Source organism: Neopelma chrysocephalum, unplaced genomic scaffold (genome assembly GCF_003984885.1).
Source record: "Neopelma chrysocephalum unplaced genomic scaffold, ASM398488v2 Primary Assembly neopelma1_72, whole genome shotgun sequence".
Classification (NCBI taxonomy): Eukaryota; Metazoa; Chordata; class Aves; order Passeriformes; family Pipridae; genus Neopelma; species Neopelma chrysocephalum.
In genome coordinates, this window is record NW_020897732.1 from 11,034,114 (window position 1) to 11,046,703 (window position 12,590).

Below are 12,590 nucleotides of genomic sequence, written 5' to 3' on the forward strand. Positions count from 1 at the left end.
AAAAAGGAAAAAGGAAAAAGGAAAAAGGAAAAAGGAAAAAGGAAAAAAAAAAGCCACCCCTGGAGGAAAATACAACTCTCCAGATGGGAACTCCCACAGAACAGTTATGGGATGCTGAAGCAGTAATGCTGAGAAACACAGAATTCCTCACACAGAATTCCTTAAGAATTTTCTTTTCAAAACATGTACAAGTCAGAATTTTATGTTATAACAGAATAAAGTTCCCCACCATATGGTAAGGGCACATGAAATCAGAAAAGCCAAAGACTTGTTTTAGCCTCAAACACGCTTTGCTTTGAGAAATGACCAGTAAGGGCTCATAAGATCTTAGAGTAAAGTAAACTGGAGAACACTGAGACCCATGCCCACATTCAACCAGCTAGGAAATGCTGTCACATTTACCAGGGCTCCACTGCTCAGCAGGATCATGAATATGATGAAAGTTTCAAACCAGTTGTGCTCGACGATTCTGTAGCAGGTTTTTCTCAGCCTCCACCAAATTTTGCCTGGAAATTTTGTGATGTCCACTGAACAGCATGGGAAGAATCGCACACAAACTGTGAAGAAGTAAAACAAAACCAAAGAAACTGTTAAAGAAGCCCATTTAGTTCTTAAAGCTGCAATAAGGAGCTGCTAAACAAGATTTTTTCTAGCAATAGGTGGTTGTACAAAGTCTTTCCTCCCTTTTGTTTTTCACAAACCCCTTCCGCTCTGCCTTCCATTTCTCCCTCTCACTCCTCTATTAAAAACCACTCAAAATCACTTAAAATTTGTCCCAGTGATTTCTCCCAAAGATTTTTGTGATACAGAATATATCGGCCACGAGTTACAAGTGCCCTGGGTCATTCACAAAGTGATAGCTGAGCTCAGGCAGCACTCCTGATCAGGACTAATGACTCTAGGAGGGTACTGCTGATAGCTCCCACACCTTTTTGAATGGAGGAAGGTTATTTTCTTGGTACTACGATACCACTGGAACTACTGATTAAAAATGGCAATCTGATGAAAGAGAGATGATGGGAGGAGGTGCTACAGTGCAGATGAGACGTGGGCAGAAAAAGCAGGAGCAGGTTTTGATCTCTTGGACTCTCATTATCTTAAAAAAGGCATTAGAACAACCTTGGAAATACACTGAGGCAGTTAAACCCCCTCTGATGTCACAGAAACTCAGATATCCGGTCCACAGCAGGTTCCCCACTGATGCTTCATTGCACTTTCTGACCTTAGTGGAGAATACTGTGTAATAGTTAAATGCTGTGGTCGTAATGGAGCCCACACAAGGATTTCTGACAGGCAAGACTATGGCCAATTTTAGTTTCCTTAGCAACACTCCTTTGTTATAGCAAAAAGATATTGTCATTGGTAATGGACAGATCCATCTCTTCCATTTAAAAAACACCATGAGCATTGCCTTGTGCTGGGTAAGAGCTTAAAATGGTGTGAGAATTGTCCTGGCCAGTCAGTCTTATGTCAGAAAATCTGACTCAAATGTCACATTTGCTGATGAGAATGACTCTTGAAAACCACTTCGTTTCCAAAAAACAAGCTTTTTACCCTATATTTAATCCATGGGTTGTATAGAAAGAGACTTAATTATGGAGGATTATCAGCCCCATCATGAGAAAAAAAGCCAGGGGCCAACAGCTTGTGTAGCTGAAAGGTGGCCAAGGTCACCCACATGTCTTGCAGCACACAGAAACTGCTCAGAAGTGACAAGGGAGGACGTCTCGCCATGGCGATGTAATGCAATGTTTTTGCAAGTAGAAACAATATTTAGGCAAGGCAGCTTGGGAAGGAAGGAGGGCGAGTGCCAAGGTTACACAGGCAGCAGACGCTGCTAATTCAAGGTGGCATAACTGAGGCGCTTGAGACGCAAGGAGATCAAGTGCAGCTCCTGGGATGCCGGGATTCCCAAGCAGCTGGAAGTGGGGCTGTGCTGGCAGTGGGCTCTGCCAGGAGGAAGAGAGCTGCTATGGTGCTCCTGGCAATTTCTGTGAGTTTTTATTATCCCAGATCCCTGCTATGGAGGAGGCTTCACACGTGAACCACTCTCAGAACTCCCCTTTCCCCCACTTTTCTGAGATTTTGGATGGGTGTAGGCTCTTGACTGTGGGAGGTTTTGGTGTGGGACTAATAGGACAGTAAACCACTTATGCAAAGGTAATGGGACCATGATGCAAGTAACTAACTGTCCTCTACATGCCTGAATCACACAGATTCACACCAGTTCCCAGCTTACCACTGTATTCTGGAATTCAGAGAAATTCTGGGCTCAGTAGAAATACACTAAATTAATCAACATATTTGAGAAAGATATAATTCTGGGAGAAGACAGAAATGTAAGAACCAGCTCTCTGCCTCTTAGTAGGTCAGCTACCACTTCAGCAAAGGCAAGTATTATCCTTCTAAGCACTTCAATCCTAAACACTAAAGAATCAAGGCAAGGGATAAAAAGACATCATATTAGTCACTACTTTTTTGCTAAGACCAGTACAGTGCTCACAGATGGTAATGCCTATGGTTTGGGTATATTTTAGGAAGTAGGTACATGGAACAGACTTCAGGCATGTAACACTGCCTGGTACCAGCATTTCTGAGCTAACATACTCTGCTGAGAGATGCCCATCAGTATAATCCCACCAGCACCACGTGACAGAGGGGGCTGTTAATTGCATCTTTGAGCAGTGCTGCCAGGAAACTCTTGAACTATCTCTTACTCCACAACCTGCATAGTGATTACCACCTTTCAAGTATCTGCTTCACACTCTGTGCTTATATGCAGGTAGACCATTCACTTAATTATCAACTCAGCCTTGGATCAGCAAGTCCAAAGACTTGGGCTCAAATCCGTCAGTTATCGTGTGAGCAGCCTAATGAGCAAGTTGGATTTCTCATGTTAAGCAGAAATCCCCTTTTTACTGGAAGTAGCCAGTGCTTCTAGTAAAATAAACCGTCCTTGAGTCTGGATTGTTCCAAAAATCAATTTCTATTTGGAAAAAAAAATCAGCTTTTTTTCTGACTTAAAACATTTTCACAGAAACTTCTCACTCTTTTCTCATAAGTGACTTGCTAGAGGGATATTTGGCTTTTTAGCCTCTTACATGAACACCTAGGCTCAGTTAGTAACAGGCTTGACATGTTCTGTCATGCTTTTATGGAGTATAAATGCCCTGTAAATACTGTTGGAAAAGGTTAGGGTCTCCCAGGAAGTGTTTTTCCCCATTGTAAGACAGTTGGATGAATCATTCCCTGGAGGAGTTTGCCTCTGTCATTTCACTTCACAGGGAGCCTACATGATTACCTGAGTCCAGACACAGCTAAAATTAGGGGATCACCTTCATGTTAGATACTAATGAGCAGGGCACTTTGTGTTCCAAAGTCCCTTCATTTGTGATGGAAAATGGTTAAACTAGGTTGTTACTGATTCAGTCAGCTTCCATCTGATAGTCTACAGGTACAGAGAGGTATTTTTAAAGACAGAAAGCCAGGCAGCAACACTAATTTATTTTTTTATGCTCTTTGATGGCTTCCATGCAATTTCAATCTGAAAAAAAAGAGTCCTAGTTACTGACAGTAATACCTTGAAAAATCCAAAATAGCTTCTCAGATGAGTCAGCCCAAAATACAGTGCTATTAAATCCAATGCTTTTGATTGGGCCCAATTCAGAAATGTTTAGACCAGATTCTGATACAATTACTAATGTCAAGTAGCACTTCCATGAATAATCATGCTGGCTGCAATTCAGATGAAATGCTACTTTTAACTATTCATAAATCAAAGAGAAAAAGGAAATGGAAAGAAAAAAAAAAGAAAAGTGGTCACAAACAAGTCTTTTAATGGTTTAGTAAAAATCTGTTTCCTTTTCAAATTTTCTAATTTTCCTCACTGACTGTTCTTTCATGCCTGTGCTTTTCTGAACTCTCTTGTAATGTTGGTAGTCTACTGCTCTGGTCACCTTGACCAAATTTACATGTTCAATTAGAAGCTTTGCCTAACCAACAAAAAAAGTTTACTTGAACTTAGTGGGTAGTCTAATAGGTTGGTTTTGGGTTTTTTGTTTGTTTTTGTTTCTTTTTTTTAAAATTTCTGTGAAATCAAAGTATCAAAATCACTCCAATGAGTCTAAGGCATGACCTGGTGAGGGTCTGAGCAATCCTAACACCAGTTGCTTCTGTAATAAGGCAGGTGGTCAACAAAGCCCAGCTTCTTTTTTTGGAAGCTGCTTTATCCTCACCAAGAAGACTGTTTATTAACACCTTTTAGCACAGCAAGTGTCAAGGCAGGAATAAACCCTTTGACATTTCCTATGACAGCATTACTCATCTTGCCTTGTTTAACAGATTTGTACTATCCTCCTGGAATAAAAGCTAGTAGAGAACGTGCAGAAGAACCTGATCACCTTGTGATTTATTCAGGGCTTATTTTACCATTGTAATTCATGCTGGGCTACATCTTCTTTGAGAGAAAACTGACTCATTTTGTGTAGTTGACTACCACTTATCAGAAACACAGAATGGCAGAAAAAGTCCCCCCAAAGGATTGAATGTTTTACTGGTAAACCTGTGAAGCTATTCTGAGCTGCATGAGTGGCCAACTTTTCCACGAATAATGCCTATTTTCAATTCACATTTGAATATTACATACCATTTCTCATGAAACAGAGACCTATTTACCAAGAAACCTTTCCAAATGCATCAGTATACCGTGATGTTATTTACTTTTTGTTTGTCTTTCATAACAAGGGAAATGGTCCCTTTAGTCACTAGGGTGTCCTATACCACAATCACAAACTGAATATTATAATACATCTTAAACCTCTTGTTAAAAATCTGCTACAATGATTAAAAAAGTTACCAAATAAAGAAAAAAAAAACAGGAGGAATTTAATGTACAATGTATTTTGTGTAAATATTCCTTTGGTTCCATATTCACATTTTCTAGGCTGGTGCATTCTAATCATGGGGCTCTTAGACCTGATTGCATTACTTTGGTGCATCAGGAAAAAATCTCCTTCTACATGTGGGAGTTATACTGCAAAACCTTCCTCTTCAGTACATGACAGCCAAGCCTATTAATTTTAAGCTTATGGGTAAAGACCTTACAAATCCACTTCTTGTTCACACCAATATATTTATCTACATTTTTATAAAATTATTAGTTGTGATTTGGATGGATTGGGCTGCTGGTTCTCTTCAATAAACGAAGAACACCAATTAATTTCTTCTATGATATTGTCCAGTAAGTCTGGCACTTTGTGTTCAAACTGCAGCAATTTTGTTGCTGCCTTTATACGGGAGTTCCCAATTACTGGGACATTCATTTTTAGAACAAAACAGTATTTAGCTTAGCTTTGAATGCTGGTTACAGCATTGCTCAGTTTGACACAAAATACAGCTTCCTCAGCATAAACTCAAGCAGGCAGGTATTCAAAACATGGTATATAAATATATATATGTATATATATATATATACACACAAATCTGGGTTTCTAATGACTGGTCTGCCTAGCTGAGTATGCACAAGCAAGGAAGAAAACCCTTTGAAAGACCCCAACTGTCTCCCCATGCTGCAGGGAACATGATCTCTGCAGACCTTTCTTATTTAACCATTTTCTCATCTTCTGGCCCCAGTACTAACTCACATGGTAAGTGGGTTGGAACTGGATGACCTTTCTAAGGTCCCATCCAATGCAAACCATTTTATCATTCTGTGACTGCACAGCTGGGTTTTATTGTGTGCAGCTTTAGGTCTAACCTGAGAGGGATTTGCCATCACTGTTTCCAGCATTTGAGTACCTGAGGCACACATGAAGATTTGAGTTTTCACTCAAATCCAAACCCAGCTACAACTGGGTGCTGCCAAAAGGGCATCTGACAATGCCACAGCCTGACAGGTGTTTTTCACTCTTCCAAGGGCTTAAAAATGGTACATTTCAGATTTGTGCTGCTACTCTCCTCAAAATATATAATCTTGGAGATCATTACAAATAGTGGTGTGACACCTTGAAGCAAAGGTAGTGGCAGCCTGGGCTACCACTGATGTCATCCGTGCTTTGAGCCAGGGGGTGGATGAGTTGAAATCTAGAGCTCCTACCCAACTTGTATAAATTTAATTCTGAACGTGCAATAGGACTGTAAGAGTCTTGTGATGCTTGAAAATTGTATACAACAAAATACTAGAACACCTTTCTGATGGAAAAACATGCAGTATCCCAGGTATTAACAGCTAGAAGAAAGCGATACTTTAAAACTTGGGTTGGTTCCATGACTTTTTTCCTAGGAAGCCAATTAACACATTTTGTTGGGCTTGCTTTGGTTTTACACAACTTTTAAACATCATCTGGTGGCAGTCCCTGTAGCTCTATTTAGATCTGTTCAGTTTAATGGCATATTTTTGGGTTGTTTTTTTCACTTTTTGACTTCTAAACAGCCGCTAATCGCGGTTGGGGAGGGCATGACACGGATCCCACCGCTAATCGGAGTAACTTCAGCACGTGGCATTTTCCAGCTGCGATAATTGCTCCCACATGGTCACATGGAATGATGGGTTTGGGTGTCCTTGGTGTCACGAGTTGAGACCAACCGCGTGTTGAGCAAGGTAACTCATTCCCGCATGACCATCTGACAATATTCCCCTGAAACCTGTGCCAGCGGGCTGCGTCCGGGGAATTACACTTAAGGACTTGGTGAGAACTTTCTCCTATTAGGGTCTGGGAGAGAGGAGCACGCTGGGGCCAGGGGGCTCTCTTTGGATGACCTTCTGTGAGACACAGAAGATAATGTCCAAACAGACAGCAATTTTTGATGCAGAGAACACATACCAATGGAGGTAACAGAACTGGAGTGTTGCAAGGCATCTGGAGGAAAAAGTACCCAAATAGCTGGCATTGGATAGATGTTGCTTTCCCATCAACTGGCAACAAGAATGGCCTCTCCATTTCTATCAGGTTTTTCCCAGCAATACTTGCTAGCTACCAGAGCTGTGACCCTACCTTGCCTTCACATTTCCTGACCCAAGAATGTTCCCTGTTGACCCTAATCAAAGCTATTTTGAGATGATAACACATTAACAAGTCTCCCCAAGAAAAGCGACCTATGGCTTATCTGGGTCACCCAACTCCCGGAAAACTGTGACCTCAGCAAACTTTCAGCAACTATTTCAAGAACATGCATTATCTTCGTTGCCTTTGTTATCTGAAAAAAAGGGGCCTGAATCCGGGACATATTTGTTCAGGACATAACCTATGCTGGATGTGTTTAGAAATGTTGTAGTTTGAATTTAGACAGCTGGTGAGCTAACAAGGTAAGAAATTAACCCTTTCCCTCTCGCTCTTCCTCTTCACCTAATCTCCTTCTTTCACAAATGTTAACTGGTCATTCTCCCAGATATACCAAATATTGTCATATTTCTTTATTACAAGCCAGTAAAGGCAACACTAGATAAACTTGCCCAGTGCACACCCTTCAATATTTCCATTTTAGTACTTTACAACCTTGTCATCTTAGCTAACTAGACTGTTGTTTGTTTGCTTACTTGGTTTTTAACTAGACTGAAGTGACAACTCCATGAGGTTTAATTGCAATGGTGAGTTTGGGTAAAAATATTGGAAAGCATTCAACAGAAGTCGATTATAGGGAAACACTTTGCTTCCCTGCATAAATTAAACCAAATGTTAATGTCATTATTGTAAGAATCATGTGGCCTTTCAGTTTATGGTACTTTGACTTGAAATTTTATAAGCGAATAATCACGTTAAGCTTATGCATTTTTGCCAAATCCATGAGGAATGTGATCACATTTAGCCTACACAGCAGACTCGGAAAAATCTGCATGGATACGTGCTGCACAGGACAGGAGAGTAGATATCCCCTGCAACTGCATCCCCAGTGCCTCTGAACATGCACTCAGCTGAGGGCTGGGAGCAGACTCTCCTTCAATTCCCATTTAGAGCCCAAGGCTCAGCTGGGAGAGGAGGAAAACACCCCGAACGTGGACTGGTGAGGATATAGGAAAGATGAGAATAAAAGGCAAAAGGCAAGTGCAAGGATACTCTAGGAGAGAGTGAAGGAGCCAGAAGTGTGGATGTAACCCAAGGCAAGCTTGGGGTTCAGCCCATGGCGCTTTTGTTTCTACTTTGCTGCCAGAATGATGAGCAGGCTTCAAAACTGGTTAAATACTTCCAGTAATCCATCCAGAAGAGCACAGCTTGTTACCCTGCATACCACTGACAGCAGTGAAGAACTGACAAACTGGGTTGGTACCGTTGTGGTCCTGCGTGACAGAATTTCAGGCAGGTCTGAAATTATTTTAAGGAAGAGCAAATTTCAGAGTGTTGCTGCTCTGGGAATGTTTTGTGTGATGTCCACCTTATTTTTTAAAAAAGGGAGGAGACCATGGCCAACTGTAATTTTAGAATTTGTAAACTGGCATCTGACCAGCATCAATATTACAGCACAGGCTTGTTTAAGCATCTGTAACATAATCATTTCACAGAGCACAACATAGATTGCTGCTCACTAACCTCATTAAGAAATATACTGTGAAAGAATGAAAACACCAGACCTAATTTCTAAATGTTATTGTTTGGGCCCAAATAGTTACACCAGGCTTTCTTCCGTCAACTGCATTAGGTTTTGGCTACTGTTTTTAAGCAGAGCTGCCAAAAAAATGTCTGGATCCTAAGGACATTTGTAAGCCCTGCAGGGCTCCCTTACCTCATTCAATCATCTTTCTCACAGATATAGAGATGCACATTTTTGCTGACTTTAGGGGCATTCATATGCCCAGCAAATCATCTCTGTCTGATCCCATCTGAGCTGCTCTGTTTCTATTTGTAATAATCCTTGAATTTTCAAGAGAATGTACTAACATTCAGCTAACCCTATTTTTCCTAACCCAGACTTAAAGCAAAATGAGGAATTTGACTGAGATAATATCTGGAATAGAACTCACTCTGAGAAGAAATAACTTTGTATGTCATTTAGTTTATATAATATTTAGTTTATATATTTACTTTAACACAGGTCCTCTGAGGTAGCTGGGTTTTAAACCTTTGGTTTGGAGTAGGTTGGTATTAAAATACCATTAAAATGGTGGTGTATTTCAGTATTAAGAGAGATATGTAAATGTGATCTGTTATCTAAAATAATTAGGTAAAATACCCTTTACATAGTACTCCTTTGGTCAGATGAAAGCTACTGGATGTGCTAATCTTGACACCCTCTAAAATAAATGGAAGTGAGTTCCTGGGACTCATCAACTATGCAGAGTGTTTCTGTTAACTGCCTGTGCACATTTAAGCAACAGAAACACTCTGATTTGGTCAATTTTCTACCAAATGTGACCACACACAAATATTGGAAGTAAAAAAACCTTCACTGGCCAAATTAGAAAAATCAACGTTTAAAAAACCCCCCAAAAAACCATTTATGGCACAAATTATGATTTAAAAAAGCCTAACACTGTAGAAGCTGCAAAGCATTTTAGAACATGCTCTTAGCTTATCCTGCCTTGGAAATCCAAAGACTAATGATAACAAGGGATTTTGAGTTTGTGTTTGGAACATTTCAGCATCTAAGAAATGAAGTGCATCCAGTGAAACACTACTGCAAGCAGGCAGAGAAATGTGGGGAGAAGGTGGAGAGATGTTCAATAAGAGAAAAGAATGCTTCTTGCCTAGCCATTGCAGTGTTTTATGCAGGCTCTTACCTTCAGGGAAGCAATCCTCAGGCTCCATCAGCTCCTCAGCAAACTCGGGGATCTGCTCCAGCAGTTCCGCAGGATTTGTCAAATCCACTGTGCTGCCTTCAGAAAGACTGATTTCATCAAGCTTGTTGTCAGCAAGAGCAAAGATGAGGAAAACAAATTGATCAATCGCCCTGAAGGAATTATCTGAGTTTTTTATCCCATTAACCAAAATCCCAGCTAAAGCCACCACCACAGAGACACGGCCATGCACTTCACACGGTGCCCACCCCACGAGTGACAGCTCTGCCTACGCCGCAGTGAGCCCAAGGGTCGACCCAACAACAGCAACAACAAAACAAGCTAACATGTAGAACTTACTTTCTGAAAAAAAAAAGAGAGGCAAACCATAGAAAGGTAGTGCAACAGCCATTGAATACAAAACACAGAATCCTAGAATGGTTGGGGTTGGAAGCGACCTTCGAGATCATCTCGTTCCAACCCCCCTGCCATGGGCAGGGATGCCTTCTGCTAGATCAGGTTGCTCTGGTTAATGGTAGGTGGAAACTTGGAACTGTGGACCCACTCATGATTTTACAGCTTTTATGTCCTGAAGGCTCACACCTCCAGATGGGGGGATCAGAAGTGGCACCTATCTCCTGAAATGCTGAGGGATGAACTGGATGACCTGCATTGGGTTCCTGTCTCTGAAGCCTCATTCCTGAGGTTCCTCACCCACAGCTGGTGGGCGAAATCTGCACCTTCTCAGTCAGGACCATGCTCTGCTCTCTACTGCCAAAGTTTCTCCTCTGAGATGAGCAAAAGTCTCTCTGTCACCAGGGTCCAGTCGCGTGAGGCTACAGGTACAAACGTGTGAGAGGGCTTTTCCACCTGCCTCATCCCGTGCCTGGCTTGTTCTCACAATATGATGTGACCCCTCGCCTTTGACTCACACACTTCTGATCTCGAGGTGCCGTAGGGACACATGGCTTCTGGAAGCATCTCAAAGGCTCTACTGCTTGCCTGAAATATTTCACACCACCATCTTAGGTGCACTGTTTAAATTCAGCATTTCTCAGATCCTCCTCTGCAAAATGGGGACAAAAATACTGCCACTCCCTGAAGCACTAGTTGTCTCACCTATTTAGAGCAGGAACTCTCAAGCAGATCTGGGTAAAAAAATTTCTGGGGAATATATAATTTTCAGAAATTGTTTTGGAGGCTGAACTCACTAATGAAAGAGATATGATACATAATTAAATAAGTCATCCAAATATGAAATAGAAATTTCATTTCAGGTTAAAGCTTTCTTTTAACAGAATCGAATCAAGAGACTTTCTTTAGAAGAAAACAGGAAATGTTTCCCCCTTATTTTATTTTGCTAGTCAAAACAAAGCATTTCCATTTTGTGTTAATCCAAAATTAAATTTTACTTGATTATCCAGCTTGGCCACTAAAGTGAAAAATCTGATATTTGCCCAGTTCTGCTCACAGTTAGTTTCTGACTGTATTGGACCACTATTTGGTGTAAGTGGGCAATACCAAAGCTGGTATCTTCTCTGAGTCATAACAATGCCAAATGGCTCTAAGCAGGAGAAGTGTGTTATTTTTGAACTGTTTTACTCTGCTGTCTGAGTAACTACTGAAAATGTTTTGTGCTTTGTCTTGCAATACCATTGCTTTAATTTAAAAAAAAATAGGATAATAATACTTACCCATGCTTTTAAACAGCCTATGAGATAGTTATAAGAGAGATGCCACGTACAGATAAAGTATTATTTTTGTGAGCATGATGGTGATGGAGTTAGAGAATAGGTACAGCTTTATATATTTATTATTAATGTGAAAATGGACCATCTGTTTTCCAGTATACACAGTCAATGCAAAATTTATAGCTGAATTCAGAGAAATGCTGAACCCGGGGTAAAATGGGCAAGATTGAACATTCCAGAACCGCTTGCAAGCGGGGATGGAAGCTGCTTGTTTGCAATTAGCTGCAACATCCAGAAGGTCATAGTCTTGGCTAGAGTTTCTAATGCTCTACTCAAAAGAACTGCAACAATTGAGAAGAGACCTTTTAAAAAGAGAGTCAGAACAGAAAGAACAGAACAGGTCAAAGACATAGATAAAGCTTCTAAAAATCCATATTCAGAATGCAGTTGTCATATAGAGCCCATTTTCTACAGTCTAACAACGGTGTATGATGGTGGAAAAAATGTCATACCAAGTTTTAACACAGTCAGAAATTTCTGTTCATTAGGGAATGCATTTAGTCATTATCTGTTCTGTTATGCATATGTCAAAACAGAGATCATTGAAACAGTCCTAAATCATATGCAGCTGCAGGATGTAGAAAACAGGAGTTCCAATGAGAACAGAAGCTTTGTTGGACATAATTCTTACCAGTAAACAGAAACCAAAGAAAACTGTGAGGACAATGTCAGCTTGATAACATTGTCAACTACAGAGCTGGATTTAGCAGCATCACGTTAGGAAATTCACAGAACAAAACACAATGCAATTATCATAGACTAGTTATTTATCAGGAGGAGTTCCCAGGAAGTATTAGAATGTATCAGTGTCAAAGGGAGACGGGAAACATGCAAGGTAAACAGACAGGATTTCTTCTGAAAAGCCTTCAAAGAAGAAGAGGTAGTGAACATGGATTCAGAAAACACTAGATAAAGGTTTGAGGGTCTGAAATGGGACTAGAAAAGTAGGAACCATACATATGAGAAAGGAGGGAAAGATTAGGAACGATTGTAGGAAAGAAGCAAAGGTTACTCTTTGCCAGAAAGGTTAAAGGGATTAAGAAGGTTTTCATGAACTCGGGAAAGAAAAGAGCTAGGGACATAACAGCAACCGATGAGAGGATGCAACTAATCAAAATTCAATTGCCTAAAAA

The 12,590-nt window shown here is 40.6% G+C and overlaps 1 protein-coding gene across 10 annotated transcripts in view; it reads right to left on the reverse strand.

Annotated features, from left to right (window-relative positions):
- The window catches only part of SCN5A (sodium voltage-gated channel alpha subunit 5), a 215,789-nt gene that overhangs the window by 40,875 nt on the left and 162,324 nt on the right, over positions 1-12,590 (reverse strand). For all 10 annotated transcript variants that reach the window (XM_027686815.1, XM_027686814.1, XM_027686813.1 and 7 more), the window contains 2 exons: positions 9,710-9,830; positions 403-557 (listed from right to left, as the gene is read on the reverse strand). In XM_027686815.1, the coding sequence (XP_027542616.1) occupies positions 403-557; positions 9,710-9,830 (276 nt within the window). The remainder of the gene's footprint in view (positions 1-402; positions 558-9,709; positions 9,831-12,590) is intronic.